Source organism: Pan troglodytes, chromosome 18 (assembly GCF_028858775.2).
Source record: "Pan troglodytes isolate AG18354 chromosome 18, NHGRI_mPanTro3-v2.0_pri, whole genome shotgun sequence".
NCBI lineage: Eukaryota > Metazoa > Chordata > Mammalia > Primates > Hominidae > Pan > Pan troglodytes.
This window is the reverse complement of record NC_072416.2, coordinates 45,171,059-45,196,712: the sequence shown is the minus strand read 5'-3', so window position 1 is coordinate 45,196,712 and position 25,654 is coordinate 45,171,059. Positions and strand designations below refer to the sequence as shown.

Genomic DNA, 25,654 nt, shown 5'->3' with positions numbered 1-25,654 from the left:
TCAGACGAAGATACTACAAGAAAGCTACAGACCAGTATCCCATATGAATATTGATACAAAAATCTTCAACAAAATACTACCAAGCAAATCCAGCAGCACATTAAAAGTATTTATACATTATGACCAAATGGGACTTGTCCCAGGAATGCAAGGATTGTTTAACTTAAGACAGTCAATCAATGTAATACATGGCATTAATAGAACTAAGGGAAAAATAATACATGGTCATTTCAATAGATACTAAAAAAAATTTGACAAAACTCAACATCCTTTTATAATTAAAACACTCAGCAAACTAGGAATAGAAGGGAACTTCCTTAACATCACAAAGGGCATTTATAAGAAAAATCACAGCTAATATCATCCTGTATGATGAAAAGCTGAAAGCATTTCTTCTAAGATCAGGAAGAAGATGAGGATGCCCACTTTCACTCCTGCTATTCACCTTTTTACTGGAATTCCTACACTTAGCAATTCGGCCAGAAAAAGAAATAAAAATCTTCTAAATTAGGAAGATGCAAAATGATTTCTATTTGCAGGTGACATGATTCTGTATACAGAAAATATCATATAACTCACAGAAAAAAATACTGCAGCTAATTAACAAATTCAGCAAAGTTATAGGGAACAAGATCAACACCCAAAAATCAGTTGTTTCCATATACCAGCAAAGAAATTTTTAAAAAAGAAAAAAAAAAAGTTCAGTTTGCAACATTTAGAAGAGTAAAACACCTAGGAATATATTTAACCAAAAAATTGAAAGATTTATGCACTGAAAACTAAAAAACATTGCTGAGAGAAATTAAAGAAAATCTAATAAATGGAAAGACATCCCATATTCATGGATTGGAAAACTTTAAGATAGCAATATTCCCCAAAACAATCTACAGATTCAAGTGGTCTGTTTGCAGAAATAAAAAGCCAACCTTCAAATTGATACGGAACTGTAAGGGGCCTCAAAAAGCCAAAACAATATTGAAAAACAAAAGCAAAGCTGAGAGGACTTACACTTCCCAAATTCAAAAGTTACTACAAAGCTACAGTAATCAACAAGCATAGTGCTGGCATAAAGATAGACATATAAACCAATGGAATAGAATTGAGAGACCATAAATAAATCCAAACATCTATGGCAAATTAATTTTTGACAGGAGTACCAAGACCATTCAATGGAGAAAGAAGAGTACCTTCAACAAATCATACTAGAACATTTGTATAATGACATGCAAAAAAAAATGAAGTGGGACTCCATATAAAATAATTAACTAATATATAATAATTAACTCATGGATCAAGGACCTCAATGTAAGGGATAAGATTGCAAAATTCTTAGAAGCAAACATAGAAGTAGATCTGCATTTCCTCAGATTTGACAATGGATTGTTAGATTTGACACCAAAAGCACTAGTAACAAAATTTAAAAATAGATTAGATTCTGCAAAAATGTAAAGCTTTTTTGCATTAAAAAACGTTTTCAGCCAGGTGCAGTGGCTCATGCCTGTAATCCCAGAACTTTGGGAGGCCACAGCATAAGGCTTGCTTGAGCCCAGGAATTTGAGACCAGCATGGGCAATATAGTGAGACCTTGTCTCTAGGAAAGAAAAAAAAAAAAAAACTTTTAATTCGCCAGAGGCAGTGGGCCTGTGCTCCCAAGCTACTTGGGAAGCAGAGCTGGGATCACTGGAGCCCAGGAGATCGAGGCTGCAATGAGCCATGATTGTGCCGCTGCACTCCAGCCTGGGTGACAGAGCAAGAGCCTGTCTCAAAAGAAAAGTCTTTTTTCTTTTCAACAAACTGAAAAGGGAGAAAATATTTGCAAATCTTATCTCTGATAAAGTTCTAGTATCCAGACTATAAAAAGAATGTTTACAATTCAACAACAAAAAAACAGCCCAATTATAAAATTGACAAAGGACTAGACATTTCTCCAAAGAATTCCAAAGTAGCCAATAAGCACAGAAAAAGATGTCCTACATAATTGGTCATGAAGGAAATGCAAATCAAAACCAGACTGAGTTACCACTTCAGAACCACTAAGATGGTTTTAATTAAAAAGACTGAAAATGACATGTCAGCAAGGCTGTGAAAAATAGGAACCCTCATACATTGCTGGTGGGAATGTAAAATGGTGCAGCTGCTGTGAAAAACAATATGGCAGTTCCTCAAAAAATTAAACCTAGAATCACCATATGATCCAGAATTTCTAATATATACTCAAAAGAACTGAAAGCAGGGTCTCAAAGAGGTATTTGTACATCCATGTTCATAGCAGCAATAATAGCCAAATAGTTCATAATAGCCAAAAGGTAGAAACAACCCAAATGGCCATCAACAGCTGGATGTTGATACACAAATCAAAGTGTATACATAAAATGGAATATTATTTTTCCATAAAAAGAGATGAAGTACTTTTCGTGCGCGTCCGTGTAAAGAGACCACCAAACAGGCTTTGTGTGAGCAATAAAGCTTTTAATCACCTGGGTGCAGGCAGGCTGAGTCTGAAAAGAGAATCAGCAAAGGGAGATAAGGGTGGGGCCGTTTTATAAGATTTGGGTAGGTAAAGGAAAATTACAGTCAAAGGGGGTTTGTTCTCTGGCGGGCAGGAGTAGGGGTCGCAAGGTGCTCAGTGGGGGAGCTTTTTGAGCCAGGAAAAGGACTTTCACAAGGTAATGTCATCACTTAAGGCAAGGACCGGCCATTTTTACTTCTTTTGTGGTGGAATATCACCAGTTAAGGCAAGGACCGGCCATTTACACTTCTTTTGTGGTGGAATGTCATCAGTTAAGGCGGGGCAGGGCATATTCACTACTTTTGTGGTTCTTCAGTTACTTCAGGCCATCTGGGCGTATATTTGCAAGTTACAGGGGATGCAGTGGCTTGGCTTGGGCTCAGAGGCCTGACAGTACTGATACTTACTATAACTTATATGACCCTTGAAAACATTATGCTAAGTGAAAGAAGCCAGACACAGTTGGTCACATGTATGGTACCTTCTATATGAGGTATCTAGAGTAGACAAATCCATAGAGAATGAAAGCAGATTAGAGGTTACTGGGGGAGTACAGGGTGTTGTTATAGGGTGATGAAAAAGTTTGCAAACAAGAGAGAATTGATAGTTGCACAACATTGCAAATACACTAAAGGCCATTTGATTCTACACTCTAAAGTAGTTAATTGTATGCTATGTGAATTTCAGCTCAATTAGAAAATAAGAATGGACTGAAATGGATGCTTTCATTGAAAGCTAATGGAAATGTAAAGTGATGCAACCCTCTCCTTAGGAAACAAGGTTTCTATATTCAAGAATAAGTTCTAAACTTACTACTCTTTGATCCAGTATTCTGTATCTAGGAATGAAAGAAACTAATCTGGGTGCAAACAAATATTGATTTGCAGAGATGTTCACTAAAGCATTCTTTTTTTAATAGTGAAGGATTAGGAAAATTCCTTTACCTCCAACAATATGGAATTAATTTTTACATAAGATATTATATAGGCAGGAAAATTATATTTTTGTAATGTCTGTAGATATCACTTTAGAAAAAATAATTTTAGAAGTATACATAATAATACATGTCTTTTACGCTGTTTCCTTTGGCTTTCTCTTAATGGGATTTTGGTGTTTCCATCATTTTTCTCTCTGCTTATTTATTTTTCAAGAATTTTCATGATGACTAAATACTCATAAATAATACTGAGTGAAAATAATACTAAACTATGCTAAAATGTGTTTATTTATGCACGCACTTGCCTTGGATAAAAAAAGTATGTGACTAAAAGTATGCTAAAATGTAATAATGATTATCTCTTCATTTTAAGTTGTTGGATAATTTTACTTAGATTATTCTCCTTATACTTTTAAGCTTGCTTATTGCATAGGCAATTTTAATAGTATAAACAGGAAAACAGAAGCCTAGTTTGATGTCATGTAGACAAAATAAGTCTTTAAACATAAGGGGTTGTGGAGACCAAGGTTTTATCATGAAGATGAAGTCTCCAGGTAGCAGGCTTCAGTGACAGTAGATTATAAATGCTTCTTCTCAGACTTAAAGAGTCTGTTCTATCAGTCTTAAGGGCTTTGTATTGATGTTAATGCTGGTCAGCTGTGCCTGAATTCCAAAAGAAAGGAGCGTATAATGAGGCATATCTGACCCTCACTTCCGGTCATGGCCTGAACTACTTTTTCAGGTTAACTTTTGAATGCCTGAGGGGAGGGTCCATCAGTTAGAGTTTTATTTTTGGTTTACTTCTGTTAAGTCAGTCTTTGCTAGTAGTGTCATGAAATCAGCTTGTGTTTAATTTTGGGTTTGTTTGTTTGTTTGTTTTTGAGACAGGGTCTCACTCTATCTCCCAGGCTGGAGTGCAGTGGTACAATCACAGCTCACTACAGCCTCAACCTCCCTGGGCTCAGGTGATTCTCCCAGGTCAACTCCCAGGTAACTGGGACTACAGGCACATGCCACCATGCCTGGCTAATTTTTGTATTTTTTGTAGAGGTGGGGCTTCACCACATTGCCCAAGCTGGTCTGAAAAGTCCTGAGCTCAAGCAATCCACCTGCCTTGGCCTCCCAGAGTGCTGGGATTACAGGCATAAATGGCCTGTGTTTAATTTTTAATTCAACTCTGTAAGAATAAATTTTATCTTAATAAAGATAGCTAACATTATTATTTACTATGTGAGATACTCTACTTTTAAACATTATCTTTCAATCAGCTCAATTCCACAAGGTGGACTAATTCTGCAGCCCATGCTGTTCACTATACTGTTTTCCAGTTTCATACACATTGTTAATGCCTATCCTTAAATTCATGTTCCTTTTCATTATACCTTACTGTTTCCAACTTAAGAACTATATAAATAATCAGGTAAATATACTTTCCAGTGATTGCATATTTTTGGATAACATTAGTGATGTTTAGCAGAGTCCCCTTGAATATTAAAATATTTATATATTAATTAACTTTGTCATTTAAATGTTAAGTTTAAGCATGTAGAAAAATACCTAGAAAATACATATATTGTATAAAAGTGAATTACAATAGGGAAAGATTGACTATTGGAATGGCAGTGTGAGGACCACATGAACTTGCTCTCCCAGAGCCCCCAAAAAGAACAACAACAAAAATACTGGCCAGCCATATAATATCCACCATTTCAGAACTCTGGAAATTAACCAAAGCCACAGAATGGAGTGAGTATTGTCTATTCTAAGGAAAACTACTGATCCTTGATAAGACACCGAATCTATGGCATTTTTATCTTGGAGCAATTCCCATCCTGCCCGCCTTCTCAACTGAGTAGTGCAGTAGCCATGGAAAGCCAGCGGCTTCACAGCCAATGGATATGACTGACCTCCTTGGAGCTGCATGAAAATCTCCATCCCTATTACTATCAACATTTTGTCTGAACTAGCAGCTCCCTGGAAAATCTTCATTCTCAGCATCTTGGCTATTTCATTTGACTAGGGCATTACCAAAAACAACAGTAATCTGCTGGCAACATCTCAGCTACCTAAGCATGTGATTAAAGGTGGAGGAAACAAGATCCTGGTCAAAATATAAGAGGAATTCTTAGAAAACTGGAAAACATACGCGGCTTTAAAAAGCTACAACATATTTTTGGGGATCTAGAAGACTTTGCAAATTCCTAGAAAGGAAAACACCTCATTCAAATACTCAGCTCCCTTCTGCTTCACCATGAAGCTCTGCGTAAGCAGGAAATGAAAACTAAGGCTGTCCTTTTCTGAACTTTGAAGGCATGCCTTCACACACAAATCACTTTGACAAAGGGTGGGAGATGTACAGGCAAGAGATTTAGGGAAATCTTACAACAAATCACTGGCTGACCACTAAGTAATACTGACCCAGGTATGCCAAGTAGGAAGCCAGATGTAGAATAAAAACTTTAAAAATAAAAATTAAAAAGACCCTGGGGCAACCGCTGCAGGGAATACAGAATCCACAGAATTCACTACATGAAAAAAAAAAAATCACTAAACAAATAAACAGTAACAAAAACAACAAACCCTTGGGTGGGGTTAAGCGATACCAGAGTTATCAATATTATCTTAAAAGTCCAGTTTTCAACAAAAATTATAAGACATACAAAGAAACAGGAAAGTAGGCTAATACACATTTCTTTAAAAAAATAAAAAGACAACAGAAAATGTGCCTACAGGGCCAGATCCTTTACTTAATTGGTGTGTGTGTGTGTGTGTGTGTGTGTGTGTGTGTGTGTCTGTGTAGTTGAGCTTCTTTCACGTGTTTATTGACCATTTTCATGGCTAATAACTATTAGTCATTTGGGAAATGCAAGTAAAAACCACAATGAGATACCACTTCACAACCATGAGCATGGCTATAATAAAAAAGACACAACAAAAAGTGTTATTGAGGATGTGGAAAAATTTGAACCATTATCCATTGCTGGTGGGAACATAAAATGGTCAGGTACTTTGGCAACAGTTCGATAGTTCCTAATGATGTTAAACACTTAGCTACATAATCAAAAGAAAGGAAAACAAGAGTGAATACAAAAATAAACCTGTATATGAATGTTCACAGCAGTATTTTCATAGTAAGCAAAAATGGAAATGACTGAAATGTCCATCAATTAATGAAATTAATTAATGAAACAAAATGTATATATAACAGAGTGGAGTATTATTTAGCAAGTAACAGTAATAAAGTATGGAAACATGCTACCATATAGATGAACCTTGAAAACGTGCTAAGTGAAAGAAGCCAGTCACAAAAGACCACATTGTATGATTGCATTTATATGAAATCTTCAGAATAGGCAAATCTATTGAGTCAGAAAGCAGATTAGTGATTACATATAGCTGGAAGTGTGCAGGTTGGAAACAGACATGGCTTCTAATGTGTATGGAGTTTCTTTCTCAAGTGATAAAAATGTTCTAAGATTAGATTGTGGTGATGGCTGAACAATTCTTTGAATATACTCAAAACCACTTAACTGTACACTTTAAACGGGTGATGTGTATGCTATGTGAATTATATCTCAGTAACGCTGTTTTCTTTAAAAAGTGAATCATTGGCTGAGCATGGTGGGTCACGCCTGTAATCCCAGCATTTTGAGAGCCCGAGGCAGGGGGATCACTTGAGCCCAGAAGTTCAAGGCCAGGCAACATAGTAAGACCCCGTCTCCACAAATACTTAAAAATTAGCCGAGCCTGGTGGCACATGCCTGTGGTCTCAGCTACTTGGGAGGCTCGGAAGGAGGATAGCTTGGGCCTGAGAGGTCAAGGCTCAGTGCAGTGCTACTGCACTGCAGCCTAGGTGGCAGAGTGAGACCATGTCTCAAAAAAAGAAAAAAGTGAACATGAATATTAATGACCTGTATGTTTCATTTCACAGTTTGAAACATGATACATTCCAGTACCTAAATTTTTAACATTTTATCATTTTAATATTTGATGGGAGCAATGTTTCCAGAGATGTTTTTAATTTTTTTTTAATTGAATAACTCTAGCTGGCCAACTCAGCCAATCCGCACATTTAGCTCTCCAACTACCATACAACGTGCTTGGTTTAGGTCGGAGCGCAAATTTTCTTGACCATCTCTATGTTGGTATTCCCCGTCCATCTGGAGAAAAAGTGAGTAAAAATTCATTTTGTTTACAATTAATCTATGTTTTAATATTCACTATTTAAGTATTTAAATTAAATAATTTGAACCTAATTGAATTTGAATTCAAATAAACCAAATATTTTTATTCCCTTTAAAGAATAAAGAAAAACTTATTGGTAGTGACCTAAGCTTATCTTACTTAGAGCACATCATGATTTTAAGATACCGTGTAGTTTTTCCCTCTCCTCTCCCATAAACGTCACCTATCCCTCTATCCTGCTTTTTCATTTTCATCCTAACATTTTTCACCACCTAACGTGTACATAAATATTTTAGCAACATAAATAATATTATTATACATATGTGTATTATTTATATAATATGTAAAATCATATTATTTTACTTGCTTTGTTTATTGTCAGTCTCAATTTGAATTTTAGCTCCAAGCAGCATTTGTACATAGTCCTTTGAACAGTGCCTGCTACATAAGTGTCTAATAAATATTTGTTGAATGAATGAATTCATAAAACACAAATATAATCTTTCCCAAAAATATGAGAAAATTTTCCAACAGATGGCACAAAAGCCTTATTTTTGGCTTAATATTGGTAAACATAGCTTAATCCATACCTAGAATTTGAATTTCTCAAAGTAGCTAGATTTTTCATTATTTATTTAGAATAATAATTGTGTTTTTTAAATGTGCTGAATGTTAAATGTTCTTAAATTCTTCTTCCAGTCTATACGAAAACAAGAGTGGACTGCAATCATTCCAAATTCCCAGCTAATTGTCATTCCATACCCTCACAATGTCCCTCGAAGGTAATGTACTTGCTTGAACCGATTTGGTAAAGACACTGCTAACTCTGAATTATAGATACAGTGATGTCTTTTAAACTCTCTCATATTCCTGCTGTGTTCCCATGAGTGCCCATCCCTTAATTTGCTTACGGCAAACTTTAAATGACTAAACATACTTACATAAAAGGTCCCAGACATTTTTCATGAAGAACAAATTCAATCCTATTAGAAAAACAGTAGGTTAACTAATTAGGGATTTATACATATTCTGCTTAAATAAACTGCTCTTCAGTTTACTAGTTATAAATTCAAACTTTCAGGATACTAAATCTTTGTATAAAGCACTAATCTTTTAAATAAATTATTTGAGAAGTAGTATATATCCCACAGTGGTTGGGCACAAAATTTTGGAGTTAAATAGATGTAGGCTAAAACAATTCAGCTCCATTGCTGGCTGACTGCAAGAGTAGGAGCCAGTCCTTTGTCCTCTCCAAGACTCACTTTCTGCATCTGAGGGTGAAATATACTTAACACAGTGCCAAGCATGTGGTAAGCGAATGGTAGGTATTTTTATCCTTATTAACAGAATACATTCATTTCATAATACAGCATTTAACTTTAAATCCTTAAATTTTATTCATTTTTATTTAAATTCCTAGATTGATTCTATTCCTTTTAAATTAGGTGATAAAAGTATTCACTAACATTTAAATTTCATAGGGAAAAATATGCTAGACAAATATCAATATGAGAAAATAACCAAAGAGAAATGGTGAATTTATCTGTGAATATGTAACCAGTGGGGTCCCCTGCTTGTTACATTCCCTCTGAAAATACCAGCTTCATCATTCTTTATTAAACATCTCGATCAAATGTATTGATTGCCAAAACCAGCTTATGCCACCTCATGAGCTGACTCTGCATCTCTATTCAGTGAAGTCACACTGAAATCAGTTATGGTAGGAGAATCTACTCCATGAAAATTGGCAAGTACCATAAACAAGGCTTCCTGAACCCCTCTCTACCTCAGAACCAGTTTACCAGCATACCAGCAGATGCATTTTATGGTAAATTAATGGGCTTCAGAACCAAACTGCTTAAGAAAATAAACTTTATCACAGCCTTATGCTTGGAATAAGATGACATCATTGAAACAGTTATAGTCCTGGTTCAGATTTTTTTTAATGAGCCTGTATTGTATGTTTGTGTTAGTTTTCTATAGATAAAATTTACAGTAAAACTAGAAAATCTGGACCATGAGTAGGAAACTATATAAAGTACGGTACTTCTATACAGCTCAGTAGCATGACTTTTTTTCACTGCCACGGACATAGAACAGTCTCTTAAGATGGAGTGGTAAGCAAAAAACAATAACAACAACAACAAACAAAAGAAGCAACAGCAAAATGTAGAAGAGTATGTATAATAAGCAGCCATTGTGATTTAAAAAGAAGCCATCTATACATACATGTTCATACATGTATAAAATATCTCTGAAAGGATATGCAGGAAACTGGTAAGAGTGACTGCCTCTGAGGAAAAAACTGAGGATTAACTTTTGTCTTTTTTTTTTTTTTTTACCAAAACACTTACATTCCTGATTTGTTAAAAATCTATTTTAAAAGTAGAACTACCAAAAACATCTCATAAAAGAACTGTTTTCTTAAGTATGAGTATAACACTAAGAGTAGCTTTCAACTAATTAACGGTATTTGTTTTCTTAAGGTTTACTTACTCTTCTGAATTTCCAGAAAATTATACCGTAGCTTTTCCATAATCTCAACATTTTTCATGTTTCTCTTACTCTTTCCAAAGAAATGTTCTTTTCAAATTTATGTACATAATAAAAACCAAATTGATTTTAGTTTTTGAGGTGTATTTTGAGGTTATTGACTAGAAGCTAACTTATGGATCAATAAATTTTAATTATCCCAGAATAAATCAATAGCTACTTGCTATTTACCAGAACAGTCTTACCTTTATTAAACTTTTAAAATAAAAATATAGCCATTACCTATTTCTAGGAAGAACAAAAAGTTATGTGTATATAACAACCTGCAGACTTGGTGATACAGTCCTTAGTTTTAGGCTTTCAGGGTGTGCAAATGCTATATTACATGGACTGTTTTAGAAGGAAAGAACTAGTTCTGTTTACTAAAGACCTCTAGTCTGTATATTGCCATTAACAGTGAGGGACTAAAGATGATTTTGTAAGTGATCTGAACCTAAAAGTCATTGTAATGTAAACACTCCAACATGATATAAAAATTATAGAAGTTTTGCACAAGCCATCAACATTTATGTTTTAGTTGGTCACATTATATATGTGACACAGGTCAAAAATAAGATGATACAGAAGGCTTCTAGGATCATGTGACTACCTTGCTTTAGAGTTCAGGTTTTCAAATTAAGCAGGTAAATCAAGATGTAAAAAAGATGTCTATGATTATCCAAAGTACCCTTGGATATGTTTACCTAAAAATAATTCTCAGAGGATCAAACTTGGAAAATGAAAAATATTGAAATATCTCATCAAAAATTCTATTTCAGTTGTCTAGGTAAAATATAAACTGCAGAATCATCAATATTCTCAGCACTATCTGATTTTTAATTGTTTTTGTTTTATTTATAATGAATGGACTGATGAATGAATGGTTTAATGAATACATTGACTGTTTAATTAATTAATAAGCTATTTTGCTTTGGGGTCTCAATATAACTTTGTTATTTTTAAATAAAATTTGTAATTTTAATTTGTTCTGTTTTTATCTACAGTTGGAGTGCCAAACTGTATCTTACACCAAGTAATATTGTTCTGCTTACTGCTATAGCTCTCATCGGTGTCTGTGTTTTCATCTTGGCAATAATTGGCATTTTACATTGGCAGGAAAAGGTTTGTTCATTTAAAGGAAGCATTAACTTTGGTTAATTTATTCTAGTAATACATACATTACTCTTTAAAAACACTATATTTATTTTAAACTTTTTTCATATGACTAGAATTTCATCATTTTTCAAGTTCTGTTCAAAGCATCATTTTATTGATGATAATTTCTTTTATCCCTGGAAGTTACTAATGTCTCCTATCAATTCATACAAATCACAAGAGATGTCTACTTTAAAAGTTTGATGCAGTACGGTAGTAATAAAGTGATCATCCGGAAATCAAAAGGCATTTAGAAACAATTTCATAATGACCTGAAAAATAATAATGATTTTAAAAAACGAACGTGTGTTCAGTATGTACTGATAAAGCCATGGACATTCTTTGGCTAGGATTATCAGCTATCTCTTCGAAAAGAATTAGAGTGAAAAGAGGTTAAATTATTTTCTTGAGGTTTAGGTGGAAGGTAACAACTGAAGCAATAAACAGCCAGGCATGGTGGCTCATGCCTGTAATCCCAGCACTTTGGGAGGCCAAGGTGGACAGATTGCTGGAGCTCAGGAGTTTGAGACCATCCTGGGCAACATGATGAAACCCCGTCTCTACAGAATACACAAAAATTATCCAGGCACCATGATGCAAGCCTGTAATCTCAGCTACTCAGGAGGCTGAGGTGGGAGAATCACCTGAGCCCAGAAAGTTGAGGGTACAGTGAGCTGCGATTGTACCACTTCACTCCAGCCTGGGCAAAAGGAGTGAGACCCTGTCTCAAAAAAGAAAAAAGCCATAAACATCTTTTTCATCTCTCAAGTATTCTTTGCATTAAACTGATTTCTGTTTTTTAGTATAATACTCTAAATAATAATTGAAAACAAAACTCCCAAATATGTAAAAGATTTTTATGCAATGTTTATGTGAAGAAAAAAGAGGCTATCACTGTAAATTAGCAGTTTAGATATATGTGAAAAAGCTAGTTTCTATTTATATATGGGTTCCAATCAATGCCCTCAAAAAAGGGCTGCTTTGTGGCCCCAAAGAAAGGTGTTTTTCTTTTTTTGCACCTACACTCTGGATTGACATGCCATCATAATCATTTTTTGCTAGAATTACCGTGTTTGTTCTTTTAACATATGAAAAAGAGAACATATTAGTTGTTCTATAAATGCTCATAGGCTTGTCACTTTTAAAAAATCACTCCTTTACATATCAAAAACAGTAACATGAAGTTACATATTCAATTAACCTTAAGATTGCAACTTAAGAGTAAGATCAAGGACAACCATACATACTTTGTCCAGAAGTATCAGAATATCATCTGAAAGATTCCACAGTTCTTGACCTGTGAAGCAAAGGAAATGAATTTCATTAATTCCTCAGTAGATCTGATTACAGCATAAACATTGTGTGCTTATAACAATAATTATGCAGTGGCCAAAAATGAAAGTTTTAAGTACAAGTATATATTTGACCATGTATATACTGTATCTCCTGTGGCACTGTGGTATCTCAAAAGAGGTAGAACCTCTTTAACCACTTTTTTACTTAAGCAGGCTGGCTCCTTCTACCATTTTCTCAATGCAGGCTTTCCCCAGTGTCTGCCCCTGGCCCTCTTCTTTCAACACTTTCCCTGCCAATTTCATCTAAAATCATGGCTTCAGATATCCCCAGCTCTCATCTCTAAAGGTCCTTCCCCATTTCCAACTGTCACCATGATAGCTCAACCTAGATGACTTACAGCACCTCAAAACCAGCATTCTAAAGCTTCATCTCTCTTACTTAACCTACAAGATTTCATCACTTGCCTATGGACTCTGCCTCTGTAAGAAGTTCTACAGCTGACTCCACTTCTACATTCCTACTGCACTGCCCCTTCTTACATCCTACTTGGTCTCTTTCTTTCCGTTCTCTCCCCTTTCCATTCTCTCCCCTTTCCATTCCATTTAGCACACTGCTGCCAGTGATTCATTCTGTTTAGCCTTCATCATGTCACTCCCCTGCTGAAAAAGCTCTAGTGAATATCCATTGCCTTTTATGTATAAAATCCTTGGCCTGGCCTGCATATGACTTCCATGTGACTCCATAGTCTTATTTTTTACCAGTTGCTTTCGCATATCCGTGCTCCTTCCAGCTTTCTCATGATTGATCATGTTGTAACCCCAGCTTGGAGTGAATACCACTCTCCCCATTTCCATGCTTTCAAATGCTTTCCCTGTCTTTTCAAAGCTTTCCCTTTCCTCACCCGGATCTAGAAGTAGTCTCTTAGAGTTGGTAACATTTTTCACTTTTTATCTTGAACTACAGTTATACAATATGTTTTGCATTTGTCTTTTTGGAGAACAAGATACAAAACTGAGGTTTTTTTAATACTAAAATAGCAAACACAGTATTGATATTGGGAGTATTGGAAGCAAAGGGCCAATGAATATCTGCTAAATTGACAAGTTAATGAAAAAATAATTAGTACATTAGTACTCTGTCACCCAGGCTGGAGTGCAGTGGTGCAATCTTGACTCACCGCAACTTCCGCTCCTGGGTTCAAGCGATTCTCCTGCCTTAGCCTCCCAAGAAGCTGTGATTACAGGTGCCCACCACCACACCCAGCTAATTTTTGTATTTTTTTGGTAGAGACGGGGTTTCACCATGTTGGCCAGGCTGGTCTCGAATTCCTCACCTCAAGTTATCTGCCCTCCTTGGCCTCCCAAAATGCTGGGATTACAGGCATGAGCCACCACCACACCCAGCCATTAGATTTGTTTATTAACATCAGTGTTAAAAATGACAGAAAAATGCAATCATTGATTCATCCTTATAGAATCTAATACTTAATATATTTTCAAGTAGATAATAAATGATAAGAAGCTAAGTATTTAAGGACCCTAAGTATTTAATGTGCCTTAAGTATTCAAGTATTTATTGTTTTTATTCAATTAGATCATTAATTATAAAACAGCTACTATAAACTACAAAAATACTAGGACTATTGAATTAGGAAATCATATCTATTATCTGCTAATTGCTGGAGACTTTTAAAAATGAATCACTGTGTATTTCAGAAATGAGTCTTTTCATAACCTCTTTCTACCATTTATAAACGAGTCTAAAATTCTTTTTCAGAAAGCAGATGATAGAGAAAAACGACAAGAAGCCCACCGGTTTCATTTTGATGCTATGTGACTTGCCTTTAATATTACATAATGGAATGGCTGTTCACTTGATTAGTTGAAACACAAATTCTGGCTTGAAAAAATAGGGGAGATTAAATACTATTTATAAATGATGTATCCCATGGTAATTATTGGAAAGTATTCAAATAAATATGGTTTGAATATGTCACAAGGTCTTTTTTTTTAAAGCACTTTGTATATAAAAATTTGGGTTCTCTATTCTGTAGTGCTGTACATTTTTGTTCCTTTGTGGAATGTGTTGCATGTACTCCAGTGTTTGTGTATTTATAATCTTATTAGCATCATGATGATGGAAAAAGTTGTGTAAATAAAAATAATTAAATGAGCAGGAATTTTTGTGTCCACTTGACTTGGTCTTGCTTCTTATTCTAATGATGCAAATTATACTTTTGTGAATATATCACGGAGTCATTATGCATTCAGCTTCATCACAGCAGGTCAGGGGTCTCACTGATGGCATACAATATAGTGATCGGGTACTCTGACTTGGTAGCACAGTAAGACAGACTTGCCTTAAACTCCTAATTCAACCACTTACAAAGTCATTGTTTGAACTTGGCTCTTGTTTAACCTCTGTAAGCCTCAGTTTTCTTGTTTATTCAGTGGGGCTAATACTTGAGTTACTGTAAACATTAAATGGGCTGATGTATGTGAAGTGCTTAGCTTGGTGCCTAGCACAGAGTAAGTGGTCAATATGTGGTAGTTGTCATTATTAATATTTTAGATGATCTTATTAGACTTATACATCTAATTATAGAAATATATAGACTTGATAGAATTTTATTTTCAGGCATGAAGAAATATTCTTTGGAAAAGCTAAATTTTTGGTGATTGACATAAAGATTTACTTGCTCATATTAACTAAAAATTATAGTACTCTCCAAGAATTAATGTGCCCTAAAAATTTTCCTCCAAAAACTTATCCTTATCATGTGATAATGAAGAACATTTGATTTCTTGAAAGGAAACTGCTGTAGGCAGCATCTGGGAATGCAAATCTTCAATCACATTTCTATTCTCAAACGCTTGGAGAAGTCTATAATTTACATTCAGACTTCAATGCAAATTTTGTATTGTGAACTTCACATTTCCAAAAAGTTACTTTAAAAAGACTTTAAGACTGAGAAAAAAAAGTTTATCAATGCTAATAATTTTCTAGTATGCAAATGGACATGTGATGCCTATAAAACACAAAAATTTCTCTGAAAACAATTTTGTTCTTATTTTTTTCTTTATAGTTCACTGAGATTGGCATGTGTTTTTACTTTGTATCTAAGCATGTTAACATGTCTTCTTAATAAATATTCCTTATTGAAACAAAGTATTTCAGTGAGTTTTTAAATAATTATTTTAGAGCATGAAGAGACCTTAGAGCTTATGAAAGCATTTATCTGGACTGGGAGACCAGGGTAAGGTGACTTGCCACTGCCTCTCTGTGGGTCAGGGGCAAGATAGGATTCTCCTGACTGTAATACTCAGTTAAATTCACTAGTTATCAGCCCACAGCACTGTCCCAGGCACTACGTGACACTTTCTCAAAGATAATTGGGATCATTATTGATATAGCCTGAGTCTTCAAACTCATGTGAATCAGAGTTTACAAGACAAATAAAATGTTAATGACAATTAAAACTACAATCAGTGACATTAATACTGCTTCTGTATTTCCAAATGCAACTTTAATATCATTTATTAAGGGACAGCAGGTAAAAAATGTATCACAACATTGAGAATCACTAACAAAAACCTTTGTTTTGATTTTGAATATTGCAGTGGAAAGAGAGCAAGGCTTTGAAGTCAGACCAGTCTGGATTCAGGGCCCAACTCCCCGATTTCATGACTCTGAATCAGTCACTTCTTTGAACTTTGGTTTCTTCATCTGTAAAACAAAGGTAATGAGTGATACCTACCTTCAAGGACTGCTCTGAGTCTGAAATGGCAGTTTGTACACAGAAGATGCTTGATAAGTGCTGTTTTTCTTCCTTCCCATTTCCCATGACAGTGACAAACTAACAGTTATTTTCTGAGATTTCTTTCCCACTGACTATATGTTAGTGTTATCCATCTTTGGGGAGCTAGGAAGAGTAATTAAGAATTCATAATCATTTTGAAGATACTGTAAATATGTTAATACACCATTTATTTGAACTAGCCCTTTACATTTCCCCATCCTTGCAAGTAGCTAGAATACCTCATAAAAAGAAACAAAAACTTAAATCATGTCCAGCAGACCTCAATGGTATACCTGGGATTGATCTAGGATACTTAAGGGCTTACTCCTCAGGATAAAGGTGAATTAAAACCAGCCCTTGTGATTACCTGCACCTGACCAGTTATTTTAAAAGGCTAATTAAATAGACAGTAGATTAGGGAGTGCTTTTGATCCACAACCATACAAGGGAAAGGAAGGAAACAAAATTAGGCAGAAAAATTGAACTGTGATGCATTCTCAGTGAAATGCCTCATACAACCCTACATCGAGTTCTGAGATAGGATGACCTTTCCTATCTCCTAACCTGTCCCAAGTTAGAATATGAAGGCTGGGCCTTTACATTCCCACATTCATCAGTTATAGGGCACAGGCTGCCCCAAAGGCCTCTAACAAGAAAAGGAAAACTGGTACAAATAACCAGTATCAAAAATGAAAAGGGTATAACTACAGATAATCTATTTATTAAAACTAGGAAGACTTTGAGAATAACTTTATACCAACGTGCCGAGACCAGCTCAGTCGGGGAGATCCTAACCCAGCGGCACTAGAGGAATTAAAGACACACAGAAATACAGAGGTGTGAAGTGGGAAATCGGGTCTCACAGCCTTCAGAGCTGAGAGCCCCAACAGAGATTTACCCACGTATTTATTAACAGCAAGCCAGTCATTAGCATTGTTTCTATAGATATTGGATTAACTAAAAGTATCCCTTATGGGAAACGGGATTAACTAAAAGTATCCCTTATGGGAATCAAAGGGATGGTTTGGCTAGTTATCTGCAGCAGGAACATGTCCTTAAGGCACAGATAGCTCATGCTATTGTTTGTGGTTTAAGAACGCCTTTAAGCGGTTTTCCGCCCTGAGTGGGCCAGTTGTTTCTTGCCCACATTCTGGTAAACCCGCAACCTTCCAGTGTGGGCGTTATGGCCATCATGAACACGTCACAGTGCTGCAGAGATATTGTTTATGGCCAGTTTGGGGGCCAGTAGATGATCAGATTTTGGAGGGCCTGTTCCCAACACCAATGTATCTGAAAGTTTATACAAAATGGACCAATTCCTAGGAAAATATCACCAAAACATACTCAAAAAGAAACAAAACCCTAAATATTCCTTCTGGTGGATGCTGTGGTGTAGTGTCCAGATCCAGCATCAAGAATAAAGGACTTATCCTAATTTCTGGGAGTGTCATCACTGTTCATCTGCCAGCCTCATCTGGAGAGCAGACTCACCCAAGATCAGGCCCCTCTTCTTAACATAAAAATCCTAAGTGTTCATAAACTAAAAAGTAAAAACCGCCAGACCTGTAAGGAGAAACAGACAAACTCACGATTTAAGTGGGAGACATCAACACTTTTCTACAGTAACTGAAGGAAAAAGTAGGCAGGAAATCAGAAAGCTTAGAGCTGACCTGAAAAGCACTCAGTCAGTCTAACCTAGTGGATATTTATATAACACTCTAACCAACAGCAGCAAAATAGTCTTTTTCAGAGCACATGGAACACTTACCAAGATAGACCATATTCTGGGCCATAAAACAAGTCCTACCAAATCTAAAAGAATAGAAATCATACAAAGTAGATTATCAGACTATAATAGAATTGAACTAGGGAGATCCATGGAAAATACCCAGATATTTTAAATAACCATAGGGTCAAAGAGGAAGTCTCAAAGGAAATTTTAAAATATTTTGAGCCAAATGAAAAATACAATGTAACAAAATTTGTAGGAGGCAGTGCTGGGGGTGGTATTTATAACATTAAATGCACATATTAACAAAGAAGAAAGGTGATGAAAGAAACCAAGGAAGACTTCAATGGAAAGACAGTGTGTTCATGGATTAGGAGATGCCAGTACTCCCCAAAGTGATCTGTACATTTCACACCATCCCTATCAAAATCCCAGCAGTATCTTTTTGTGGACATGGACAGGATTTTGTGCAACTTATATGAAAGAGAAAATAAACTAGACTAGTTTAAAACAATGTTGAAAAAGAAGACAAAGTTGAAGAAATCAAACTATGTGACTTTAAAACTTACTATAAAGCTTGAGTAATAAAGATAGTGTGGTATTGGCAAAGAGAGACACATAGACCAATGGAATAAAATTGAGTCCAGGAATAAACTCACACAAATATAGACATTTGATGTTTGACAAAGACGTAAAAGTTACTAAGTGGAAGACAGTCTTTTCAACAAATAGTGTCAGAACAATTGATCATCTGTATTTGCCATAAATACAAAGGGCAAAGGAGAAAAAAAGAACCTTGATCTAAACCTCACACCTTACACAAAAATTAACTCAAAGTGGGTCATAAATTTAAATATAAAATGTAAAACTATAAAACTTTAAAAGAACACATAGAATGTCTTCATAGGCTAGGGGTAAGCAGAGTTCTTAGAAATGACACCAAAGTTATGATTCTTTTTAAAAACTGATAAATGTGACTTCATCTGAATCAAAAATGTTTGCTTTGACAAAGACACTTCCAAGAGAATGGACAAGCTATATATGCAAAGAAAAAAAATTTTTTTTGAGATGGAGTCTTGCTCTGTCACCCAGGCTGGAGTGCAGTGGTGTGATCTCGGCTCACTGCAGCCTCCGCCTCCCAGGTTCAAGCAATTGTCCTGCCTCAGCCTCCCAAGTAGCTGGGACTACAGGTGTGTGACACCATGCCTGGCTAATTTTTGTGTTTTTAGTAGAGATGGGGTTTCACCATGTTGGTCAGGTTGGTCTTGAACTGCTGACCTCAAGTGATCCACCCGCTTCAGCCTCCTAAAGTGCTGGGATTATAGGCATAAGCCACCATGCCCGGCCAAGAAAATATTTTCAAATCACATATCCAACAACAGACTTGTATCCTGAATCTATAAAGAACTCTCAAAACTCAACAATACAAAAACTCAGACAAGATGACACTTAAGGAAGCTCCTGCCTCTCCCAAAGCTGAAACCAAAGCAAAAGCTTTGAAGGCCAAGAAGGCAGTGCTGGAAAGCATCCACAGCCACACACAAAAAGGAGTTATCTGCACTTCACCCACCTTCCAGCACCCCAAAACACTACAGCTCTAGAGACAACCCAGATATCCTCAGAAGATTGCCCCCAGGAGAAACAAGCTTGATCACTCTGCCTGATTCCCTGAGCATTGAGTGTGCCATGAAGAAGACAGAAGATAACAACACACTTGAGGTCACCGTGGATGGCAAAGCCAACAAGCACCAGAGCAAACAGGATGTGGGGAAGCTCTGCAACACTGATGTGGCCTGATCAATCAGGCCCAATGGAGAGAAGGCGTGTGTTTGACTGGCTCCTGCTTATGATGCTTTGGATGTTGCCAACAAAATTGGAATCATCTAAACTGAGTCCAGCTGGCTAATTCTAAATAGACATATTTTCACCAGTAAAAATAAAAAACAATTTGAGTGGGCAATAATTTCAGGATACTTCACTAAAGAGGATATATGGGTAGCAAACAAGCATATGAAAAGATGTTCAACCGGATAAGCCATTAGGGAAATGAATACTAAAACTATGAAGAGATACCAATACACATCTATCATGAATAAAAAGTGCTTTCGTGGATAAAACAAAGAATACTGACAATTCAAAGTGCTAATGTGGATGAGGAAAAACTAGAATTTTCATATATTGCTGGTGGGGATGCAAAATAGGAAAGCCACTCTAGAGAACAGTTTGGCATTTTCTAAAATCAATCGCATTTTTATACGCTAGCATGAACAATTAGAAAATGGGATTTAAAAACAGGTAACATTTATAACAGCATCGAAAAAGTCAAGTACCTGGGAATTAGTATAACACAAGATGCAGCATACATCTCTGTCTGGTAAATTATAAAACTTTTCTGAGAAACGCTAAGGAAATTTTCAATAAATGCACATCTGTACCATGTTAATGGACAGGAAGACTCAAAATTGTAAAGATGTCAAAGCCCTCCCAACTCCACTCATCCCAACGGGGTGTTGTGTTGCTGAGCTTGCTGAGAGGTTTCTAAAATGTACACGGAAATATAAAAGACCAAGAACAGCCAAGACAATCTTGAAAAAGAATAAGGACCTGCTCTACCAGGTAACAAAATAATAAAGTTAGGGTGATGAGGCCAGGCATGGTGGCTCACGCCTGTAATCCCAGCACTTTGGGAGGCCGAGGCGGGTGGATCATCTGAGTTCGAGACCAGCCTGGCCAACATGGTGAAACCCTGTCTCCACTAACAGTACAAAAATCAGCCAGGCGTCATGGCGCAAGCCTGTAATCCCACCTACTCGGGAGGCTTGAGGCAGAAGAATTGCTTGAACCCAAGAGGCAGAGGTTGCAGTGACCCAATCATGCCATTGCACTCCAGCCTGGACAACAAGAGCGAAACTCTGTCTCAAAAAAAAAAAAGTTAGGGTGATTAACAGAGTGCGGTATTGGTGAAGAGATAGACAGACCAATGGAACATATTAGAGAGTGCAGAGAAAGACTCATACACATGGAAGTCTGATTCAGGAAGGAGGTAACACCACAGAGCAGAGGAATATGAACGGCCTTTTAACAATAAGCTGAGACAATTCTTTAACTAAAAGATAACTGCACTCCCATCACACAGAAAAATCAATTCCAGGTGGATTGAAGGTGAAATATGAATGCAAATTTATAAGCTTCTAGTACTTAATTTAATAACTTCATGATACTAGAGTAAGGGTGGGTTTCCTATTCAAGTCATTAAAAAAACACTATAAAGGAAATTTCTGATATATTGAAGTATATTAAAATTAGTAACTCTGTCCACAAGAACTATAAGAAGTTCGAAAGTGTGAAGAGATAAGTCACCAAATGAAAGAAGATATTTTCAACAAATAAAAATGACTGTATTCAAAATCTAGAAATCCTACAAAATTATTTAGAAAGAAAAAGACAGCTCAATAAAAAATTGAGCAAAATGATTGACAGAAAGTATTAACTACTGACAATAACCAAATGTTGGTATGGATGTGGTGCAACAAAAGTCTGATACACTCTTAGTGGGACAAAGTTTAAAAAAAAAAAAGTAAAAGCAGTGGTTGGTTTTATTTAGAGTAGAAGATATGCATACTCTAAATCTACATATCACTTCTACTCTTAAGAAATTCTCACACGTGCACCAGGCTATAGGCATAAAAATATTCATAGCAACTATGTTCATAATGGCCAAATTCTAGAAACTGCCTAAATATCCATCTACATGGATTTTTATACAATGAAATACTATACAGCCATGACATTTCATGAACTACACTTGCACACACCACATGGATTAATCTCACAAAGTTAAGCCAAAAAGCAAAACACAAAAGCATACACACATCATGATGCACTCATACATATAAAGTTCAAAAACAAGAAAAATTAAACTATATTGTTTAAGGATATATTTATTTAAAAAACTACAAAGAAAAGGTAGGAAATAACAAAAGTCAGAATAGTGATAAGCTCTAGGGAATTGGGAGAAGATTATGACCAGGCAAAGGCATATGGAGGACTTTAGTATGTAAGTGATGTTTCATTTCTTGATTTGGGTAGTATTTTCATGGCCCTTCACTTTATTAAACTGTACATACATATTTGTTTAAGGTGCTTTTCTAAATATGGATTATATTTCACAATTAAAAAAAAATCTTCTAAAACTTTCCCAAAGATCCCTTTGTAGATCATATATCTAGAAACAGAAGTTTCATTACAAGTCTTAGATTACATATTTTATAGCACAAAATAGTTTGAGATTTAATAGTACAGTAATTTAGATATACCTTTCTCACAAATATAAGAATTAAATAACACTGACATATAGTTGAATAGATGCATTCCAGTCATGTTTGTTTTAAATAGTGTAAGAATATAAGCCAGCACAGTCACAGTCCATTAAGCCCTTAAGTTGAATTTATAAAAAATTTTTATTATTTAACAAACATTACCAAATAACTGCATCAAGAATTTACACTTATGGTTTCATACTGCACCAATAAACTAGCATTTGTTTCAGCTTTTAGTAAATAGGTTTTTTTTTGGAGGAGGGGGTGTTGATTTTAATGAAAGAACACCAGGTTAGAAAGTAAATAGGTTTAAGCAAACATATCTCTTTTCAACATGGGATTTTGGTTTTAAAGAAAAAAAAAGATACCACATATGTTAGTAACTTTATTCTAAGAAATATACAGTCATATGTCACTTAACGACAGACATACATTCTAAGAAATGCATCATTGTGCAAACTTCATAGAGTGTCCTTACACAAACCTAGATGGTGTAGCCTATTACACACCTAGGCTCTACAGTTTATCGTATTATTCCTATGCTGCAAACCTGTACAGCAAGTGACTGTACTGAATAGTGTAGGCAATTACTTCCTACACACAATGGTAAGTATTTCTATATCTAATGATATCTAAACATAGAAAAGGCACAGTAAAAATATGGTATTATAAGCTTATACAGTTGTGTATGTGGTCCATCATCCACCAAAAGGTCATTATGCAGCACATGACTAAAATTAGGGCATTTCTTAGTTTTTCACAATCAAAGGAAAGTAACTAATGACCAGAAATTTTCTTGACAATTTGAAATTTTCCTGGTAAAGATGAAATATTTTATATTAATAGGAAGCAATATTTCTTAAAAGCGTTCTGTGTTTAAAATTATGCTAACCAGAAATTTAGAAGTTTAGGGGACAGTGTTACTGAAAGAATTCTTTGACCCCCTGACAGCTCTTCTTCAATATCAATAACACAGGAATGATTGTGGCTCTCGCATTTTATGGGCTGAATTGTGTTTCCCGCAAATTCACATGTCGAAGCCCTATCCCTCTATATAACTTTTTGGAGACAGGGCCTTTAAGGAAATAGTTAAGGTTAAATGAGGTCAGAAGGGTTGGACCCTAATCCAATAGGACTGGTGTCCTTATTAGAAGAGGAAGAGACCAGGGGTGCGCACAGAAAGAGTAAAAGGCCGCTGAAGACACAGTGAGAAGGTAACGGTCCGCAAACCAGGAGAGAGGCCTCAGCAGAAACCAGCCTCCAGAACTGTGAGAAAATACATTTCTACACTATAAGCCACCCAGTCTATAGCTACACTGTAATTCTGCCATGGCAGCCTGAGCAGACTAACAGAATGCACTTTTTAAAAATTACAATTTTCCTCTTTTCCTTCCCTAAAAAAAAACCTACAGTTGTGTAATAAACACTGAAATCTTCATATACAGAGAACCCACCTGATTGTTTTTCACTAAATGTCACCATTGCTGTAGCCATATTTGCACCCTGTAAAGATCCATATTATATTTTACTACAAATAGAGTTTCTGCACATAAAAGTTTGGTTCTTTTTAAATTCCTCTACCTTCCTTAGTTATAATCTCTGTATTAGCTGGTTCAGCCTGCCACAACAAAATACCATAGACTGGGTAGCTGAAACAACAGACATACTTCCTCACAGTTCTGGAGGCTAAAGTCTCAGATCAAGGCAGGAGCCAATTCAGTTTCTGATGAGGATGCTCTTCCTGGCTTGCAGATGACTGCCTTCTTCCTGTGTCCTCACATGGCCTTTCCTGGTGCCTGTGCATGAAGAGACAGCAGGCTCTCTGATATCTCTTCCCATCAGGACACTATTTCTTTCAGATCAGGGACCCACCCATACGGCCTCATTTAACCTTAATTACTTCCCTCAAGGCCCTCCTCTTCAAATACAGCCACACTGTACATTAGAGCTTCAACATATGAACTAGGAGGGGACACAGACAGTAAGTAACAATCTCCAAATGCAACAACCTGCTTTCCTCGGCTGTCATGTAATAAAATGTTAACACTCCCAAATAATAGCAAAACAGAGACACAACAAAAATCTGTTAAGTGTATAAACATTGACAATAAAATGCTTCCTTTTAAAAAATGGTTCATTCAGCCGGGCGTGGTGGCTCACACCTGTAATCCCAGCACTTTGGGAGGCCGAGGCAGGCAGATTACCTGAGGTCGGGAGTTCGAGATCAACCTGACCAACATGGTGAAACCCCGTTTCTACTAAAAATACAAAAAAAAAAAAATTAGCCGGGCATAGTGGCAGGCGCCTGTAATCCCAGCTACTCGGGAGGCTGAGGCAGGAGAATCGCTTGAACCTGGGAGGCGGAGGTTGCAGTGAGCCATTGCACTCCAGCCTGGGTGACACAGTGAGGCTCCGTCTCAAAAAAAAAAAAAACAAAAAACAAGGTTCATTCTAGTAACAAGTAAATGCCATGCAATACCATTCAAGTACTACATGGGACTTGGTCAGAGAAAACCCAGTTCAAACTATAGGAATGATTGTGAGGAGTTGGAGAGCCTGAATGGATGCCTGGGAGACTGGCAGGATGGAAGGAAAGCCGAGCCCTCAGTCACCTGGAAACTGCCAGGTAATCTGGGAACAGACTGGGTGCTACTGGGTGATCTTCCAGGAAAATAATAATTCAAATACAGAACGCCCAAGTGAGAGATATGAAAACGCTCCCCTTTTGATTTGGCTAACATATGGCCACACAGTAGTCTCAGCTACGATCTGTGCTTTCCTACATTCCTCGAAAAATCGACTGCAGACGATTCCACCAGCACATCTAAAAAAGATAGGTGTCTTAAAAGGGAGCCACAAAATGAACATTCCCAATTGGAATCTACTCCCAAGCCAACATTCTAGAGGAAAAAAGACTTTTTAGGTTTAATCAAAATAATACAAGTAAGAGCTTCTAAAGTAAACGTAGAAGTATTACAGATCTACTTTTGGAATTCTTGTGGTTGCTCTAATCTCTCCCCTTTTATTACAACCTCAACTGCCAGATGAATCTTCCCAGAACTCCATTACTGCACTATTAAAAGTAATCATTTACCTAACTAGCATTTGAGCACCTATCTCCATAATCAAAGCCCACCATGTCCAACCTCTTCTTTAATACCAAACACAACACTTGCCCCACGTTCCAGGCTCA

General features: G+C 36.2%; 1 protein-coding gene and 1 long non-coding RNA gene across 2 annotated transcripts in view; one reads left to right on the top strand and one right to left on the bottom strand.

Moving 5' to 3' along the window:
- Nucleotides 1-14,793, top strand: part of ITFG1 (integrin alpha FG-GAP repeat containing 1) — a 255,382-nt gene extending 240,589 nt beyond the window's left edge. The window contains exons 15-18 of the mRNA XM_520622.6: nt 7,493-7,617; nt 8,331-8,413; nt 11,168-11,285; nt 14,391-14,793. Coding sequence (XP_520622.2) covers nt 7,493-7,617; nt 8,331-8,413; nt 11,168-11,285; nt 14,391-14,450 — 386 coding nt within the window. The 3' untranslated portion in view covers nt 14,451-14,793. The remainder of the gene's footprint in view (nt 1-7,492; nt 7,618-8,330; nt 8,414-11,167; nt 11,286-14,390) is intronic.
- The window catches only part of LOC134808753 (uncharacterized), a 44,455-nt gene that overhangs the window by 16,972 nt on the left and 1,829 nt on the right, over nt 1-25,654 (bottom strand). The window contains exons 2-3 of the long non-coding RNA XR_010152344.1: nt 12,566-12,615; nt 8,573-8,614 (exon numbers count right to left, since the gene is read on the bottom strand). This is a non-coding gene — a long non-coding RNA (uncharacterized LOC134808753). The remainder of the gene's footprint in view (nt 1-8,572; nt 8,615-12,565; nt 12,616-25,654) is intronic.